The sequence below is a fragment of the Orbicella faveolata genome, unplaced genomic scaffold (genome assembly GCF_042242905.1).
Source record: "Orbicella faveolata isolate gen_17 unplaced genomic scaffold, um_ofav_v1 contig_34, whole genome shotgun sequence".
NCBI classification, from domain to species: domain Eukaryota; kingdom Metazoa; phylum Cnidaria; class Anthozoa; order Scleractinia; family Merulinidae; genus Orbicella; species Orbicella faveolata.
In genome coordinates, this window is record NW_028301563.1 from 4,667,699 (window position 1) to 4,688,438 (window position 20,740).

General features: G+C 38.1%; 1 protein-coding gene across 1 annotated transcript; it reads left to right on the forward strand.

Moving 5' to 3' along the window:
• The first annotated feature begins 18 nt into the window (after positions 1 to 18).
• LOC110067981 (uncharacterized) lies at positions 19 to 16,756 on the forward strand. The gene is made up of 21 exons (XM_089271885.1): positions 19 to 207; positions 771 to 938; positions 2,091 to 2,405; positions 3,089 to 3,270; positions 4,137 to 4,265; positions 5,214 to 5,441; positions 6,113 to 6,182; positions 6,463 to 6,545; positions 7,032 to 7,152; positions 7,823 to 8,033; positions 9,580 to 9,664; positions 9,939 to 10,012; positions 10,422 to 10,626; positions 11,285 to 11,361; positions 11,918 to 11,962; positions 12,534 to 12,633; positions 13,228 to 13,343; positions 14,152 to 14,244; positions 14,853 to 14,886; positions 15,550 to 15,620; positions 16,130 to 16,756. Exons 1-21 carry the CDS (start codon positions 81 to 83, stop codon positions 16,371 to 16,373), a joined length of 2,778 nt encoding a protein of 925 aa, XP_089128011.1. The 5' UTR covers positions 19 to 80; the 3' UTR covers positions 16,374 to 16,756.
• The last annotated feature ends 3,984 nt before the right edge of the window (positions 16,757 to 20,740 follow it).

Genomic DNA, 20,740 nt, shown 5'->3' on the forward strand with positions numbered 1-20,740 from the left:
CATGAATTTGCCTTGTTTTGGCTCTCTTTGTCTGTCAGCTGTTTTTATTGGCACAGGAGCTTCAGTTGAGGTTTAGTACCATGCCTCCTTCGAAGCGAAATGTTCGTGACACAATAGAGGCATTGAAAGCGATCATTGATGAATCGCTGAAACGTCCGGAAAAGAAGCAAGAATTTGTGGACGAAGGATCCATACAGCTAATTATTGGTGAGGGACAAGATATAAAGTTTGTTGTTTGCCGAATTTTGGACTGTTTTGATTTATATACCAGCTATGTCAGCTATAGTAAAATATGGAGTGTTTGTGTTTATACTTCTATTGATCCCTTAACACTGCAATTAATGAACACGTGCTGACTATGGCTGATCAAAGGAATTTTTTTATATACAAGAAGTGTTGTCAGAGTTTGCCCTTAGGACATTACTGATCGGGGAGTACTCCGAAGACATGAGCGTTCTGAAAATAGATCATGAACCTTTAGAACCCTGTCAGTGTAAAACGCAGACTGCAGACCGGGGGTAAATTGCAGACTGAGGGTAAAATTCAGACTGCAGACCAGGCTAATCGCGGTGAAAGTCTGCCCTCCGGGTAGCCTGAATATTACCCCATCTGCGTTTTATATTGCCTTGGGGTTAGGGGCATTGATTCTATTATTTGACCTATTGACCTATTCCTTCTTGCTTATTATTGCTATGGAAACCAGAGAGGGTTCCAGAAAATAACTTCTTGCAAACTAGTTTCACCTTGTTATTAAAAATCTTTCCCTGTAGGTTTGTGTGATGTAAAGACCATTGATTGGAGCCTTGGTGCATATTGTGCTGCAGTTCTCAGAATACTTGCTCATGGCAATGGAAAAGTCAAGGCCAAGATAGTTGGACAAGGGGGAATTCCCCCCTTACTGAGACTGTGTGACCCTGAGCTAGTATCAGATGATGCAGGTGCAGACAGTGATACTGATTTTGAATTGTTCTGTTTTTGATATGTTAGCACATGTATATGAAATCAAAGGAGTGCGTCGAAAAAAGCCCAAAGTGACTCTTGATCTCATACATGTCAAATTCTAACAAGTTTATCTCTTTAATTTGGGGCTAGGTGCCTGGAACATACAGGAGCTTCCACACTTGGCAGCCAGGTTCTAGATCATATAATACCCCTATGGCTGCACAACTGTAGAAGCTACATGTAAACATGTTTTAAGCCTCCCATGCAATGGAACAGTCACCTGCAACATTGATGGGGTAGTGGAAAGAAAAGAGAAACAGGTTACAGTTCAAAAGTTTTAAGGGTCAGCATGGCCTGAGAATCTTCCTGGTCAATACTTCTCAAACCCCATGTCATCAATGTTTTATTGAGGACTATGCCTAACAATCTACCACTGGCCACTTCACTCTTTGGCCGATTAACTCAGACTTTTAAATGGCATTTAAATGCATTTATTGTACAGATGAACATCCACTAAAACAACACAGATTGCAGATTGCTGCTGTAGGCGGACACATGTCTCCTCCCAATCCCTGCTACTGAAATGTTCCCTTATAATCCCTGCCTCATTTCAAGAGAACAATCGACTACCAGCAGTCTAATTGCATCCCTAGAGTGATGAGAAACCCTTTCTCACTTGGTAAAGAGATGGTGATAGGGTAGATTTGGTTGTTTTCATTGTTTTGATAAGAGTGTGGATGACAAACAATTTGATCCCCTATCAGAGCTCAACATTACGATCACTGGGATCGCCAAAGAGATCAAATTTTTTTTTTACTGGGGACTAACTAGTCTTTTCACGCTTTTCACTGAGATACTTTTGCTGGGGACTAAATTTGTAAACTTGGGGCCAGCTGGCCCAAGTTTTTTCCCGAAAGTCGAGCCCTGCCTTAAGGACTTTTTACATTTCAGGGGTAAGGAGACTTAGGACATCCCACCCCTAGATATATCTCTGGCTTCCAACTGTTATAAGTGTTGCAGACTATTAATTTGAGAAAGCATGCGTAGCAACTACAGAGCCTTATACACATGTGATAAGCATCTTGTGATTACATGTTAAATTTTACATATTTACGTGATCATGTTTACATTTAATTTTGTCTTTACAGGGATTGCAGAAGATGCACATTGGAGATTCCTTACTCATGAGCAAGCTGCCGCAGTTCTCCACATCATCAGCTTTCAGAATCCATCGTGTCAAGCAGAAATGGTCACAGCTGGTGCAATCAAATATCTTGTTGGATTGTGTGATGTGTTCAACCCCGAGGGTTGTCATAGCAACTGTTGCAAGTCTGTATCTGAGCAATCTATTGATGCATGCAAACTCCTTTATGACTTAACCTACAAGAAGAAACTGGTTGGAAAAGTAAAAGAAATGACCGTGGAAGAGATCAGGGAAAAGGCAGTGAAGCTGATTAGAAATGGTGAGGATTTTTTTATAATATTAATAGTTAATAAGCTTATCAAGGGCTATAGAGATCTTATTATTGACCAGTTACTGCAATTGAGGTATTTATTGTTTCACTGGTAGTTGGAGAAGGGAAAAACCAAGTCAACTACCAAAATTTAAAGAGAGTATGAGCAAGCATGTCAATTGTTTTACTTTTTTATATAGCATGACCTAGTGACTGAAATAGTCATCATAGATTTTCAAATAAATAAAAAGAAATGATTTTTTCATAGTTTTGTTTATAGTACTTTTGAGCAATAATGCACGAGAAAAGCACATTCATGTTGTGCAACCATACAATGGTTATAGGTGGCAATTTTTGACATGTCATGACCCCTCTAATCCTCTTAATGTAAAAGGCATTCTCAAATGCCCCCCACCCCCCACCCCCCACCCCACCCTGATAATAGAATTCTTTTTTTAGGTTTATCATTTGTGGGAAAATATATCAAGAAGTAAAGTATCAACTTAGACACTTTGCACTAAAAATGGGAATATAAAACCAGGAAATTTTACCAGTACAAGTTACACAAATGGTGAACTTGTGAGTAGTTTAATCTAATGGATTATACTAGATATGCTATTTGTCAACAAACTTCTACATTTTGCTGTTGATCATTTATTGAGTACGTAGTGTTGATTTCTGTTTGATTCTAGGTCTTGTGAGTGGTTTGATTGAAGTTAACAGGCTGTTTAGCATTGATTTATATGACACAACAATGGATTATCAGGATGTCAGAATTAGTGATGAGTTGATTAAAAGCAAGTTAATGTGGCCAAATATGTCTCTTGACCAATCAGAAAGCTCAGGGGAGAAAGAAAAATATGTCAATCCCAAGGTATCTAATTTGTAATTCAGTTCCTTATCCTATGTTTGGAAGCAGGATACTTTTGAAAGATTCCTTTCTGGATATACACATCTGAGTAATAAGTAAATCAAAATCTTGAGAGAACTCTTGATAAAGAAATTGTGCCTCGTCGACCCCACTACCCCCCACGCCCCCCCCCCCCCCCCGCAACTAGCCACTAGCCCTGCCCTATAGAAAAGCAGTTGTGATACTTAAAGAAACAGTTCTTTATTTATGATCTTGAATGATATGAGTTTTTAAGAGGAAAGATGGACCACGGGTGATATCAAATTGTATTCTGATTGTGCATGTAATATTCTGATTGTGCATGTAATATTAAACAATTAGATTATGAGCTTGAGATTTCTATCGCTATTAGTTGATAAGGGTGCAGCCCGAGTCAACTCAGCCTATCATGCATAGAATTTGACAACGAATAATCTAATTGTTTTAGTCTAAATCTACTAGTCGTTCAAAACTTAATATAAGTCGTCTTGACAGTCAGATAGTTTGAAAACACAAAGAATCGACCATCATTTTGATAACAAGTGCACACTGCTATGCCACTCACTATCTACAACAGAATAAATAGTGAGTAGGGTAGCCAATCAACGAACAGCACTCGTGATCAAATGCTAGTAGATTATACTAATAAGAAATAGAATAGTGAAGCACTTGTTGGAATGGGGGTGCTCCTAAGATGATGGGTTCCATATTAAACACATTCAAAGGGGTTGTAAATTTGTTATCAACTCATGAGGCCAAAAATTAATCAAAAATCTTTCTTTCTGTGATTTTCATAGTTTACATAAGGAGCTTACAGGTAATAGAAGTAACCATTTTACTTTCGATGGCAGGATAGAGAGTTTAGATGGGCTGACATTTATGTCACAGAAGTGATTGATGCCTGTCATTTCTGGGCTCATGTTGGAGGGAAACCAGTTATTGAAAAAATGGAGGCAATAAATAGAGAACTTTTATCTCAGGTAGGCTATGACGTGTTGGTTACTGTCATGCTTTGCTTAATCAGGGGACACAGTAGCAAGTTGAACCAGCATCATTAACCACAAAGCCATACCCTACCGATAACCTTTCAATTAAAGGGGCTAGGTCACGCAATGTTAGGCAATTTCAGCACTGATCAAGTGGTCATAGAATTAACTAAAATATCACAAAAACGGTTCAAAACTATAGAAGATCTCAAACAAAACTCAGGAAAGCCAAGAAGGGACATGGATGGACAAAACTTGAGAGGATGAAAATGCATTGCATTTGGGTAAATTTGAAAAACAATGGCCCACCTTTTTTCAAATTTATATCAGATTATATCAAAATGTCATTTACACAGCTGGAAAATCATTCTCAGTTGTTATGTGGCCGTGATTTTGCAAACAAAAGACTCTTGCTCTGCCAATTTGATGTTTAGAGCTCATAATTAACAAAATTAAACAAAGTTACCTAAAATAGCATGGCCTAACCCCTTTAAATTGTCAGTGATCCACACCAGTTTAACCCCTTGAGTGCCTGACCATTGTGTATGCTGTGTGCCACATTACTGAAAATGAGTGTCTAGCTAAAAGCTTCAAATGCCAGAAGTATTTTCACTTAAACTACAGACATGTGTACATTTTCTGAAAGGTCTGAAAATTGTCTCTTTAATGTGGTCAATTTTGCTGAGGTTGGTGTTATTTAATATCCATATGGTGTCGCAGCAGTGAGAAAATAAGCGGTCTGCTGAAATACCTATGAATCTCAGGTGTCAATAAAAGTTGTGTCCCGTATGCCAGGAGTTTGACTAAATCTCTTAAAATTATGATGTACTCAGTACGTCATTATAGGCATGTATAAAATAACCATTTCTTAGAATGTAGTTAGGTTAACAGCTGAACAGTCAACCGCTTTGTGCGATTTTTGTCTTTCGTTGACATTTTCAGGAACAAATTCCCCTGAATTCCATACCAGAACCAGGTACATTTGTTTTTGTGTGCGAAATGATTGGAGGTCACAGAGACACATACAGAGCTCAAGTCCTTTCACTAGATCAGAGAACTGATGGCAGTCTAACAGCAAAGGTCTTTGCCATAGACAATGGTTTTACTAAGGAAGTCTCAAGCACATGCTTATATGTTTTGCCAGAACATCTGATGGGTTTTCCAACACAGGTAATGTATTAATTTGCTGTTGTATCAAAAGTATTTCATTTAAGGTTTAGATAGTCCGTTGTATCCTGTGTTACTAGCTCTGTGATCAAGCCCTTGGTTGGGTCACTGTGTTATGTTCTTTCCAGACTAAGACACATTTCCAAAATGCCTCTCTCCAGAAATTATTAGATCAGCTGGGCAAAATGCTGGAGGACAAAATGCTGTGCACAGTACACTTGTCCAATCCCTAGGAATGTTCAGAACCTGTACCTTGTAAAAGGCAACATAAAATTATCTCATCTTTCACATCCAGGTGTGACCTTCAAATTTAAACCTCTCTCAGTCATGAGACATTATAAACCCAAGCATTGATCATTAATCATCAGTCGACGCCTATCAAACAATATTTCCATCATCTCGAGAACCTGATATCTAGCATCAGTAAAAAAAATCTTATTTCTGAAAGGTTGTCATGGAATATCCTCCAAAAATCAAAGAGGGAAAGGAATCAATGCATGTAGGTTGTTTGCATGATCTTTATCCTTTTTTTGTCGCAAACGTGGGGTGAGTATGGCTCTTGTTAGACCAAAGCCTATTTTATGCAAGTCACACTCAGGAATACAGTTCATCAAGAATAATGTAGATAAAAGTCAATTGCAGACAAAATTTAATTTATTTTAATTCCATGATAGGCAACCTTGTGCTGTTTGTCTGGAATTCAAGACCCACCCAAAAGTGCCGAAATTCTGGAGCATGCTGCTGGTAATGCATTTAGCTGTGTGAGATGTTTTTGCAGCACTGTTATATTAGTAAGAAATTATTAGCTGCACCCATCCTGTGTGGGCAACTCTCCATTAATATTTTAACAATATATGATACCATTAATCATCGTCCAGCTTGTTGTTGTTCGTGACTCTCATCAGGTGCATAAGTTTACCACATACTATTTGGAATAACCATTGCTATGTACAGTAATATAGTGTTGTTCAGTACTCCCTTATTTATCAGTGACTCGATTAGATTCAATCACTACGCATTTCAGGTGCTCTAAGAAATCTGACTGAAGAGAGTAACTGTTACCGCCTTTATGTTACTGCTCAGCAAGGTCTGGAGTTTCTACTCAAGGTGAGTCAGGTTTTAGAAAATTATACGGCCCTGGATCTTTATTTTTAAGTTTGAGATGGTAAAATAGTAAAAAAAAGTCTTTATCTAAGTATTAGTAGTGCAGTGACAGCACTTCGGATCAACTCAGATCAAAGAAAATTAGAGGAAATTGAAACTTTTACCCATTTGAGGGAAAAAGTTTGTCTATGAAATAGGCCAAATCAAGAAAGACTTGCTAGGTTTCTCTGTGTTGTCAGTAGCCATTTTGTATTTTTACTGCCAGTTCCTCTAGGATCAAGTTGCAAACTTGTGTCCAGTGCTTGGTTGCACGGGACAACCTTTTGACCAAGTTGATCTGAGTTGGTCTGAGTTGATCCAAGTCGATCCAACCTGATTGGTGGTCCAAGTTGATCCGATCTGACTTTTGTACCTTCTGATCCATGAATGCATTTTAGGTCAGCTTACTAGGATCATGTTGTTCAACTTTCACTCCCATTGTTTCATCAGCTGTGTACCGTCCAAAACAGAGGTGTCTGTAAGGAGGCTGTGGGTGCTCTTCTCAATCTGGCCATCAGCACTAAAGTTCGAGTCAGGATTGGATTTCTTGGTGGCATTCAAGTTCTTCTTGGTAAATTTATATGATATTTAGTAATTTAAGTTAATTTGATTTCAGCTGTCACATATTTCTAGCTGATAATATAACAAAGATGACTGTTCCGATGAGATGGCTGCTGTAAAAAGATGTCAGTCTTATTTAGTTGCCAGCACAAGTGACGTTTCTATTAAAAGGCAGTTGAGTGAGTTTGCCAACCCTCCCAATAAGTTGGAGACCCTTGGTGGGAAAAATTGTGTGGCTCAAGGGCATGCCATACAGATAGACTGTAGCAAGTCCTCACTGTTTTCGGTTAATCTAAAATGATCAAGATCCTAAATATTTTCCTGTCTAGTCTAACCTATATTTTACTGTTCTTTACTATTCTGACTACCTTTATGAAGCTCGTGAAAACGTTTTTGTGAATTTTATGAATTGCGCACTTTTAGTAAATTTAGACATGGGGATAGATGCAAATGCAGCCATAACACTACTGGAAAAGAGACCAGGAAAAATTTTCATCTATTACTTTGAAAAATTGTTAACATGTTATGGGCCAAATGTTTTTACTGTCTGGCTCTCTTCAAATTGCCTGACCCTGTGCTCTGTTTTGCATTAGGATTGTGCCAATGGGGCCATATGCTTGGATGATAATAAAAATTGTTTTCCTCAGTGGGTCTAGTAAAAACTCTCTTTTTCTCCCCAGATGTTTGCCGGAGGTTTTCACAGGATGAAGAAGTCCTTTTCCTTGCGATCGGAAGCATTCAAAATTTGGTTCAAGATTCGTATGTTAATCGCTGTCGACTGGCAGACAGTGATGGCTTGATAACACTGAGTCAAGTTTATTACAATTCTGAGAGCGATCCAGTCAAGACCAGGTGTCTTCATGCTATCAAGAACTTACTTGGAAATTCCATGTGAGTCACATTTTTTGTGAAGGATTAAGGGAGGGAGGACTAATTTTATTGTAAATTTCCAAGATTTCCAAGATGCCAAGATTCTTGTTTAAAAATCCTTCACAAACTCATTTATTTAATACCTCATCAAGTTTAAACAAAGGAAATCAGGACCACGATGGTGGTCGGATATCTGATCTCGATTAGCATAGATTTTTTTTGATGTTATTTCTCCATCTAGAACTTAATCTTAGTTTCAGTTGAGAAGATATATCAAACATAATCAAGGCAGTGTTTGACCACATTCCAAACACCTCCAAGTTTCATCAAAGATATTCTGCCAACTGTTGCATTTTCAACTCTCTTCTTGATGTTTGGAACTGTGGTCAAACACGGTCTTTCATGTTTGATATATTACTTCCAAGACTGACTGAGATATGATCTATCTTAGACTCGGAGACAGGAAGAAACACAAAAACAAGACTTCATGGGTCGTCACAAAGAATTCTGAGATTGGATCAAAAGTTCCCAAGACCCTCATTTTTCTACGTAAAATTTGTTACCACTAATGATGTTGAGGGCTCTCAGATAAAGGTGGCCAAGCTTCCTTCCAAAAAAGTTTTAACTTCAAATTTTGGGTACCAGGGCCGGGTTGTTCAAAGCACGATTAAGTTAATCCAGGATTAGCGTAAATTTTTATTTCAATTTTGTAACTTATCAGTGAAGGTGTCTGTTCTAATTTTTTGTCCTTCAGTTTTGGCTTTGACTAATATCAAACTCCAGGAAACATAGACAGTAAAAACACCTTTACTCAAGAGAAGTAAGAACTTTGTTTAACTTTTAATCCTGGGTTAGCGTTAATCAGCTTTCGAACAACCGGGCCAAGAATTTTGCATTTTGAGCATCAACCAGGTACCAGCAATAATTATCATAACCTTAGGCCACAAGCAGTCACTTCAGCCTCTCTGACTCATCATTTCAAATTTCATTTTGTCTACTCAAGTTTGGGAGAAAACTGCACATTGCACCTAGTCTTACACCTTCTACTCGTACACTAAGGGTACAAAAATAACTTTAGGGTTGCCACAGTCAGGGAAAAGTCAGGAAAAATAAGATTTTATTCAAGGTCAGGGTAAAGTCAGGGAGTTTTGTATCAGGTCAGGGAATTTCTAAATCCCTGTTCCAAGTCAGTGAAAAGTCAGGGAATTTTATCTTAGGGTTGCCGCCAATCATTTTATAAGATTTTTTCACGTAGACAAGGCAATTTTGTTTAAAAAATTATCTGAGCCGTTCTTATTTTTGTTGATTCATGGCCAGAATAATCATCCTGACGCTCAGTGAAAATTGCTTTACAGTCGGTGAAAAGTCAGGGAGTTTTTTTCTGTTCTGGTGGGTCACAACCCTGAACTGCAAAGTGATACATGTAACTGAAATTGGAGTGCCTAAGTTGTACCAAAGCATGTACATTATATTTGAAACTTCCAAGAGGAACAATTTGAGCATCCATGTTATCGTCTTAGTAGGATCCATTTTGACTTTTGTTATCATTTTTTTTCTTTTTCTACAGTACAAATCTAGAGAATGGTGTTTTACAGATTAATACCAAAACACACACCAACTTAACTTATGATACCAGAAGCATAGTGGATGAAGTAAGTTTATTTTTTGAACTAGTGTCATATGTCACCCTCAATGAATTAAGATTTATCCACCAATATGTGCCTACCCACCCACTCACCTATCAACCCACCCATGGACAAGTACACCATAATAATAACTGTCTTGTGACAATGCATACCACTCTTAGAAATTAAACTTTGTATAATGTTCTAAGGTCACTTATTCTGGGTGAACTTAATCAGGCTTTGAACAACCCAACCCAGGAACAGAATTGTTTTCCTAATTGTTTTTTCTCTCTTTTAAAAGAAGAGAAAATTTTCCTTGGCTGTGTCAGATGATGAGCCCACATGTGAAAGAGGACGTCGAAGAAGAAGACGAAGGTTGTAATTAGTAATTATTGCAATGCTGTATTTTCTAGTCTACTCAAACAAACAGTGTCACAGTCATTCAAACACTTTTCTATTGTAAGGCAATCAGCAACACAGTGTTGAACTTCCACCAACATCTTTAAATAATAGCAAGTTTTTTCTGTTTCTTGTTTCTACACGTATCAAGTTATGCCAGTATCTGTAGTTTAGCACACCTTCTTACGGGGTGTTTACTAAAATAATACACATGAAGCAGATGCACAAGAGTAAGTGGTAGCTCCACTTTCAGGTGGATCATATGTTTAAATTCACAGTCAGCTGACTTGGCGTAACTAGACATCTTGAGCAGGCAAAGTAATTTTCTTTCATGTACTGAGAAAGTTAATTTCAATGAACAATGTAAATTTACAAATCAAAATAGATTGCGCCGTGGTGAGGTCGAACCAAAGCCTACTCCAGTAGCACTTTCACCAGAAAACCTCAAGCGGAGTTCAACAGGGGAGTCTGAGGGATATTCTGATTATGACAACAGTGCTAGTTATGAAGACACTGATGGCGACACAGATGGAGAGAGACTGGTGACTGACAAGCAAGTTCAAGTGCAAGGTCCTAGATGTAATGATGATGTATGTATTCTACTCTAAGTGTACTGAAATGTAGCTAATTGGATTGGTCCTCGTATGGAGTAGCTTTTGGATGTGTCAATGTGTATGTAGGAAACTTTAAGTGGACTGAATTCACAGAAAACCCTTATCTACAAGGCAAAGGGAGAAGGGAGTGTCCTATGTTCGAAATTTGTAAGGCAATTTCATAGTTAGTGTAGGTATGAGGCCTTCAAAGGGATAAAAGCAACAAGTGACAAAACCTTGAAAACCAGTGACACTGGAATTTTCTAATCAGCATCAAGTGTATGGAATGTGCCACTGAAATTTGGCAGTGAAACGAGAAGCACTAGAAAACACAGCGACATTGACCCTTTTGGATGCTTTGTGTACAGTATTTAAAAATCGCATTCTTTAGTAAGTCTGTAAATGCCAGAAATGTGTGTATGTTTCCATTGAATAAACTCTAAATATCAACCTTGTAGTGACAACGAAATATGACTTCGCAGAGGAAAACAACAGGGACATTTGCCTCTGCTGGTTAGGCAACGTTATGTCACTAAAAGATGGGACATAGTGACACGGCTAGCTCCCTTGGAAGGCCTCAGATATTACCAATGATGTTGGTGTATAAAAAGTCTGCAAGTTGAAAATCGTGTCACAATAATTTCTTTTTTTGTAGAAAGATGTTGATAAGGAAAGGTATTACATCCAAGGTTATCATGTGCCATTTAGTGAAGATGACTTGCATGATTTCAGGTAATATACTTTGATTGTTCATTATTTCTCTTCCTTATGAAGCAAAATCCTTAGTCTCAAAGGTTACACCAATTTAACTATTAAGTCTGTGTGGCAGACATAGAAAGGGGATAGAAAAGGCTCCATAGTTTTGTACTGCAAAAGGCAATTAGCCTTATTGCAAGCATTAACAGATGCATAAACTTGTGCTTTCCGCATTTCTGCCATGCAAAAAATGGGGTGAAAGCTAACAAATAAGGGGGCATTGAAAGGAGAGGAAAGCAGGGGGTTTCCCTCTTCTCCACATCTCTGCCCCTCCCCCCTCCTCACATTTTTTCCTCCTGCATGATTTTTGTGGGTGCCCAAAAGGAAGGGATGCTTGCCACATAGGCTAAGTGTGAGGTGTGAATGATAGTCATGATCTAGGTGCTCTCTGTCTGCTCTTCGTGATGACATCAAATGTCTCTTCTCGCTCCCCCTTGAACATTTGGTTTCCAGGCTGCTTTTCAACTTATTTGCTCAGCAGTTACTCATTTACCTTCTTTTTTGTGTGTGTTTGTTTGTTTTTTTTGAGCAGGCCTCAGGCTAACATAAACAGTGTATCGACTAGACCAGTAGCCAGGTGAGAGGAGATTAAAAAACAGCCAATCAAAAACCTGAGGTCCTTTGCATGTTCGGTAGTATTTCATAATTTGTATTCGGCGATGGTTTTGCTGTGTCTTCCTGACAAAATCAGGCATTTCATAGTGACTGTGCTTTTCAGATAATACAGGTAATATATCAAACACGAAAGACCATGTTTGGTAACATTTCCAACCACCAAGAAGAGAGTTGAAAATAGGATGCATAGCTGTGTTTTGGTCTGCTTAGTTGTGTTTTGGTCTGTTCGAGAAGATGTTTTCCATTTCCCAAAATATACGAAGTAGTCGACAAACAAAACTGTAGCTGAAACATTTATGATGAAGGGGGTTTTAACAGTAGAATGTAGTTCATTTTTGTGGTCATCCAGGCGAGAGCAGTTTGACACTGTCTGATGTATTGGAATAGAATTATAGAATATGGTGAGAATTATTTTAGACTTGGATTATACGTGCTTTTAAACTCTTGATAATTTTTTTAAAAAAATAGCCCAATTGATGTCTGTTACATTTCAGTGAGAGTCATGAAAAAATCTGCTCCTTGTTCTCCTTTAGATCTTTATGTGCATTTTTAAACAGTGATAAATGTGGCACTGTTTACCTGGGAATTCGAAAAGATGGAGTAGTAGCTGGCTTGAGAATCGACAGAAAACAGGTAGAGATGATTCAGTTGTCGTAGTACTAAAGTTACACACCAGTGGCACATGAAGAATTTCTGTGCCAAAATGATATTCAAGTTTTTTATTTGTAATCCATCTCAGTCTTCCTAGTTTTGACCATCCTTGTTCCTGTTTGGCTGTTTTTCTACCCTATGTGATATTTTATTTCATTTTAATGTTAATACTTAACATTGCAAATTGTGATTAAATGTATCATGATTGATCAGAACAAATCAATCCCTCCTTGAATAGAGATAATGGCTTTGAATTAGCCAACACCATTCACATTTTTTTGCGTCTGATGAAGTACGGTGAGGCTAACGAAATATTATACTTTTAGACGTTGATTACGCTCTGATCACAGGACGTTGTTTCATATTCTAATTGAGCAGAGTGGTTTCATGACAATACATTGCTCGTCAAAAACCTTTCGTTCTGCCCATTAGCCTGTCCCCGTCTTCCCCACCCACCCCTCACCACATCCAGCGAAAAGTTTCCGTGATTTTAAACCCACTCAAAACTGCTTTTGAAGTCGGATCATCCCAGGGCTTAATTATGTGTATACTCAATGTACTATTTGCGTATCTCAGCGTGATCAGTTACGTCTTGGTGTGGATGAGTGCATGGATCGCTTCAATCCGTCAGTGAAACATCACTGCTATCAGGTGGACTTTGTACCGGTGGTGAGAAATCAAGGAAGTGATAGGTAAGATCATAAGCAAACATAGGTCTGCAGTGCGTGCTTGTGCCTTTTTATGTCCTTATGTTGTTGGCTACTGAATATACCTTTTTAGCTTGAGCGGTTTATTTTTCCATTACAGACAACGTGATATTCTCTGTAAAGAGTTCTTTTATCCATCTACAAATTATTCATTCATATACACGTGAACATTTGAAAATTTGAAAGGAAGAATTCTCAAGAGTATCATCACATGGTCTGAAATGGGACAACAAACTGCCCAAGCTTAAATTTCTAAAAAGGTGTATCACTTGAAGGCTGATATGCAAGAGACAATTTTGTTTAGGTCGTAAATTATTGCAGTCCGTATATATTTATTTCTCAATGTTTTTAATGACAATGTGTCGCAGTCAACTGGAGAATCTTGGATTGACATTAAGTCTAAGCCATTTTTGACGGCTCCTTAAACACCTGAGTAGAATATAGTTTAAGAAACAATCTCCATGGATCTTTGTGACTGTAAGTAACAAGTGTTAACACAGATGGCCGGGTAAGATGAGCGGGCAAGATGAACCAAATCCTGCTCTGTGATTGGCTACCAGAGCGGGCAAGATGGCGCTACCTTGCCCGCTCGGGACTACCCGCTCTATCCCGCAAGAAAATAGCGTTCTTTTTCCTTATAACAAATTTTTATTGACCAAGCTTGTTCGGTCAAGAGGGCTAGATATTGGCCTCGTTTTTTTTTTGCGTGTGTATGGACCTCGGCTCTGTCTCTCCAGCCATCTCGACCACACGCTTGTTGAATAACCGATATTTATTGTACTTTGTTTTTTAGGCCCAGCTCTAGGAAACAAGTGGAAGACCGCTTTGTTGTGGAGATTAAGATTGTGAGTTGTCCCGGCCAGATATACACAACAAACCACGGAAAGTATGAATCTTTTCATGTAGTACGATCAAGCAATAATTTTTATCGTCTAAATAGTGTTTAGTTGATAAAACAATGTGTTTGTTTTGGACTTCCCTATACTGATCCCCACCCCCGCCGGGGTGTACTCCCATAAATCTCGGATAGGTGTGTGCCGCGAAGGGCACACACCGGGCTTATTTAAGGATCTTAAATCCTGACCCAATTTAAGAATGAAGCAGCCTCAAATTGAAACCCTACTTAAGGCGCAAACCCGAAAATTGACACGCTGTTCAAGCGAAAACAAAAACTAATAATGGCGCGAACAGGTCAACTTTATTTCGTTTCTGTAACTTTGTAAGTTCATCAAGCATGCCCAGTATTCAAGATGGTTTTTTCCAAGGTGATGCACATCCTCATCAACTGTTGATAAAATATTGAAGAAAATTACTCAGTATTTTCAACCAAACAAGTCTTGTGTTGAAAGAAGACAAAACAAGTATGAATAATCAAGATGGATTCCTCGTATTAACAAAATTGTCACAAGTTTACGACAATTTTTAATTTCTTGTTTATGTGATATTTTTACTGACACTTCCTAATCCTATTATTCATGTTTTTGTTTTTTTCAGGTGCTACTTTCGTCAAAAGAGCAGAAATGAAGAGGTTTTGTGCCCAAAATTTTACATTACTGTAAAACGTTTTCACAGTACAGCTAATAGCAATTGTGTATTCATATATAATGACCACAAAAGCTAATTCTCTTTAGGTTTTTCACACTTCAGTCCTCGTTTCATTCTGCAGCTGACTCCAACCTGACCAAAAGTAGTGCCTTACATGTCCGAACGTAACACAACACACAACAATTCCAAGGAGCTAAAATCAGGAATATGACACACTGAGATTATTTGAAAACGCAACTTTATTTCTACGGTTGGGCTTACGGTTTACACCAATCCGTCACGAAATCGGAGCTTTTCGAAAACGCTCTTCAAACAGGAGGAAATTGAAAACGCTGGCTGGGCGTTTTCGTGTGGACGAAAAAAAGTTTGAAAACGGAGCTTTTTGAAAACGAACGCGACACGATAATCACGTGGTTTCCTTGACTGAATTTTCTTCAAACAAAAATCCAAAATGACCGCTGATGTTGCGTTTATAAATTCCTGCGGCGTAGTGTGAACGGAAAACATTTGATGCGTTTCCTGAGTGAAACCTGCGTTTCCAAATTCCTCCGGCTTAGTGTAGACCGTGCTTCATAGCTCTTTCCCCGTACTGTGTCTGTATTTTAACAAATTTCACTTTCGCTTTGTTTTTACAATCTTTTTACAGTTAACAACACAAGAAGTCAGAGAGAGGACAATTAAAGAACAACAGAATCTGTATAACAGTGAAGTGCATAGGTATGATCAACATAGGATTTCTCCTTTCAGTGTCAATGCAATACCAAGTAGAAAGGTGGCGAAAATAAAGCGAATCGTAAATTGCGAGGTATTGCCTTGATGCACCGCGGAATTCTCAGAACGAATGTTCAAAAATGCATGACAGTTACTGAGGAGAATTAAGCTCTTGAGCTTAGAAAGATAGGGCCAACAAGATCCTTATATAATTCCAACTTCTTGCGATGGAAATAGTAATGGTTCGGAAAACCTAGAAAAGCTCTAAAAATTCTTTGTCGAGAACTAAAGACTACTGTATTCTTGTGGGATGCGTTGGCAACGAAAATGCCTGGAATTTCTTAGACACCTTAATGGCCTTGACGAATAACAACTAATTTTATTGATCGATGGATTGATCAAGTGTTCCACCGAACGATCGATTAAACGTTCTATTTCCTTATTAATTCTGTAGACTCACTCAACAACGTTTTTGTCGACTAATTTGCGTGCATTTTTTTTCAATCTCTTATCAGATTGCGAATGGAATTAGAGGACATGAAGAAGCAACTTCAAGAAAAATCATCACGTTTTGATGATGAAAGGCCGCACAGCTTTAACCAGCCAGACATTAGTCCAACAATATTTGAAAAGATGGAGAAGACCTCCATCACTGACGACCGTAAAACAAAAATGCCTGGAACTGCAATGGATCCCTCAAACTCGCTGGGCGGGTCACAGCAGGAAGATCTGCAGGCGGCAAATTGCGTGATATCTTGACAACAGACAAGGAAATTATTGCTGATATAGCAAACGTCCCTTAGCAGTTCTTTATTTATGGCCCCTTGGCTTACAAATGAATCTAAGAAGCTCACATTTTCAATGTAACATTTCTCGACCTGAGTACTTGTCGCCTCAAAGCAGTATTTTTCTGAAGTATCACTGAAGTTCCGCGTTTACCGTAACCCTTTTTTGAAGGTTACCTGAGGGCTTGACCGGAATAGAACTAAAACTTCTCCAAGAAGCTTGTGTTTCATCGCAGTTTTGTTTTATTAAAACTAGCAATATTTGGATGTTTATTTAATTTTTAATTAAGCTTTCCGTTTTGTTGACAAAGAAGAGTATATGATTGACCACAATAAAATAAATCAACGGACCGTGAATTAGTTGGTGATTTTTAAGTTATTTATATTTCAGAAACCTTGGGCAAAGATCACTCCCAGGAAGGAACGTTTCGGATGGCTGAATTCCTCGGGTGGGGCGTTTCCGTTGCTCTTTGGGGTGAATCGTGTTAGAGGGCTGATTCTAAGTAGACCGCAAAACTCTGTACTTTGGCGTTCGTTCGAGGAACAAGCATACCAGTAAGATGTTTGAGTAAGACTGGCAAAGCGCCCATAGATTTCACGAAAGACGGCCGTCTTTAGGCTCAATCACTCGAGTTTGACAGTTGTAAAGTATTCTCAATCGTTAAAAACAATCTGTCAATTTTCGTCTCCAGTGCGCTCGTTTCTTCCGGTCAAGTGGTCGGTGAACGGAGTAGCTCTGGGGACTAGTAATGCCGAACACCGTGTGGACACGTGAGCTTATTTACATGAATTGAAGTATTTTGCTTAGCTGTCTGCGCGTGCAGACGTAATGCTTCATAACGCAGGAAAGAAGCGGACATTTAACTGTCGAAAACAGCTTTATTTACCTTGTCATTCTAGGACTCGAAACTAAGATGACACGACTGTAGCATTGAGCTACTCGCTTAATTAAAACCATCCTCAAATTGAGCCAATATTTCACACCTTTGGGGTGCAGAATGCAAATTTATGATGCTTTTGTCCTGTAAAGCAGTGTAAAGTAAGCACACTCTCAAATCGCATTCAATTAAGATGTTCTGAAGACAATTTCGAGAGCCTTGAGGGATCTCTTTTTTAAAAAAGAGGCAAACGAATTTTACCAATAACGGTTGTAAAGAGTGCACGGTTGTTTATATTTTGAATATTTGTTCCTTAATTTGTGGCGCTTTGATGTTTAGCTTGCTAAACCACGAGAAAAGTTCGAAATTAACGAACTCGGAGGAATCGGATGGGATGTCAAACTTGGCAAGTAGTCAAAACTCCATTTGACACTCTGTTTCAGCACCTTCAGAAACCTTTCAACGGTGTTGAAAGACTGCTGACAATCTAGTGTAATATATCACTTTGCCGAAGCAGATGTCAAGACCGCTTTTGGGGGAAGCTCTACTGAACGTAGTCATTTACGATTCTGCTACAGATAATACGACAACAGATTCTCCAGTTCTCAACCCTTCTTAACTTTATTATTTGCATTTTGGTGTTTATGTACCCAAGTCCTGACAACAGCTTTTGGGTTTCCTTTAATAATTTTAAGACTTCTTTTCCGTTTTTTCCGCTTTCTTTTAAGACAGGTCATCGATAGCAAAAATACATCGAAAATTTACATGTAGTGTAAAAAAAGAATACAGACACGATAAATCGTTTTACCGTTTTGCACTTAGCTTGGCACAAGATCAACTGAAGCCAGTTTAAGGATGAGAACAGAGTTAATTACTTTAAACCATCAACCTTTTAACAGCAGTGTCCTAAAAAAAAGTTATCCTCAAGCAGGTATAAGATGATAAATTATTTATCTCACTTTATTAGCATTTTCTGCAGATGCTTATAATTGTTTGCTTTTGATAAAATGATAAAAAAAAAACTAAGAGTTGTAAGAAGCACAAGGTGCTGGCAGACTTTTTCCCTTCTTAAAATAAAGATTTTGAGTAGGAAAGCAATCTTCGTGATATTCTTAGCTGACAAGAGAGCATTTTTTTTTTCCCGTTCTATTTTAAGCAGAATACGTCTCCCATATTGGATGAATGTTTTCATGCAAATACTATACTTTAGTTTATTTTTAACGCTTTATCATTAACAGAGCGAGTTAGGGGTATTCAGCTTTTTATAGAGATAATCATTAAAGGCGTTGTAAATAACAGTTGCAGCCAAAATGAAGAGCGCAACAGCTATGAACGCTGAGAAAATTTAATTTGTAATGCAGTGAGGGAGCTTATGTAGTAAACCACAACAGTAATGGCGGCGAAAAGATTTAATGAGCAGCTGAGTCATTCCGTCTGATCGTGTTTGGTACATGCTGGTGAATTGTAATCGAGGTGACACTAGCAAATTTTGCTTATTTTTGTTGAACGATTGGTTCCATCAGGACGAATGTTTGGGCGTTTCTGTTTGAAAAAGCATGCTGTTTTTACATACATACGCAGCTGAAATTAATGTTTAACACCGGTAAACGGGTTGAATAGATTTCGATATAAGATCTTAAGTTCAATATAAACTGTGTTGTTTTGGTCGACGTTGTCACCAACTATGCTAAGCTTCTGATTAAAGCAAAAACGGCACACAACAATTTCTCTGTGTTGTCTGTTTCATTATTCCGACCTTCAACTCATTCAGTTGACTGTCAATCGATTCTTTTTAATGAAGTAACCACCTTTCCTTTCTTTTGCATGTTCTTTTGGTTTCACTTTTATTCGGGAAGAATTATTAATAAAAATTAACAATGAAACACGTTGATAACATAGACCCATGATATCAATTTTATTTTGCTACCTTTTTGGAGAGCACAAATCCTCAGTGAAGACTTTCGAACGTTCGGTAGACCGCTGAAACATGTCATCAAGTCCTTGGTGAGCGACAGCCTGTTATCACCGCAAAAAAGAACACAATGGCAAACTCCCAAGTCATGCCCCTTTCGACAAGGAAAGACAATGTTATCGCTGCTGTCCTAGCGATGAATATAATATCATAGGTGGTATTGAACTATTCCATGATCTTCGCAGCGACAAAATCAAAAGAGTTTGCCATTTATTCAAACACAGGCGCACGCTTCTTTGAAGGTCTTACTAAAAGGGAGTGTTTTCCAGTGAAGTTGGTCATATTTCTGCTGTGTTCCTATTTTGTCGATGTTTGAAGTCAAAAAATGCGTTAGCTGATGCTGCCGACTTTTACAACATCGAACCATAAGCAAGCTGAAAATAAAATATGGTAATTACCCCCAGACGAGAATAAACCTACGGATATTTTTTTGACTTTCAATTACTGTTCTTAATGACAAGGTGCTGGCCATGGCAACCGACAGAAAATGTTGTCGCTGTACCCAAAGCATATCTCTCAGCGTAATTTCATTTTTTTTTTATGTTCTTGAAACCAACTGCAAGTAGGACGGAGACTCACGTACGTAAAAATAAATCTGAGGGGAAAAATTTAGCTTATTTTACGATATTTTTAGAGATCAGCCCGACAGTGGGCTTAAAAGAGCAAGATGTTAATTGAAGTCAAAACTAAACGAGGGAGAGCGACAAAATATCCATTATCCAGGGAAAACTGTTTGTTGTTATTAGTTCCTTATGCTAATTTCTTACATTATTGTGGATTAGCAAACCGTGTCGTAGAAATACATCACTCCTCCTTTTATTACAAAAATATATCTAGACAGCTTGGTTGCATCGGTCTGTTATTTGCCCATTTTTCGGTCTCTTGCAAAAATACAATAATAATAAAATAAAATAAATTGAAACCTGGATGATTCAGCCTCAACAAATAGATTAACATTGGCGCGGCGTCTTAAACCGGTACGGAATTATAGTTGAGGTAAAACAAGGTCTTTAAACCTCGCAGACAATCAGAAACAGCTTTGGTTTTTGCTTCTGGCCTCGCCTGTCTTATTCATCCGGAGAAATAAAGCGAGGTTTTGCCAATCCATCATAGAAATTTTACTCTAAGTAAACTATTACGCAGTGAGTGTATATAATCTTTATTTCGCAACAACTGAAAATGAGTGTACATTCTCAGAAGGACTGTATCACCTTTAAGGATCGGTTTGTTCGGAATTGAATAACTGTTACCAAAAGTAGACAATCTTCTTAATTTAGTGCGCGAGCGTTTTAATTTTGATAAAACTTAACTGGTGTTTTAACGTTTTTGAGTTATACTTCATCGTTTTTAACGCAATGAAATAAGTGGCAAACCTCGCATTGACTTTTTGACTATCTCTGGTCTTACGCACGCAGGTGAACTGTTTTCATTTTAATAGTTTTTTCATTTTCCAACTGCGCGTGTTGTTTTCGTAGCCAATCACATCTGTCT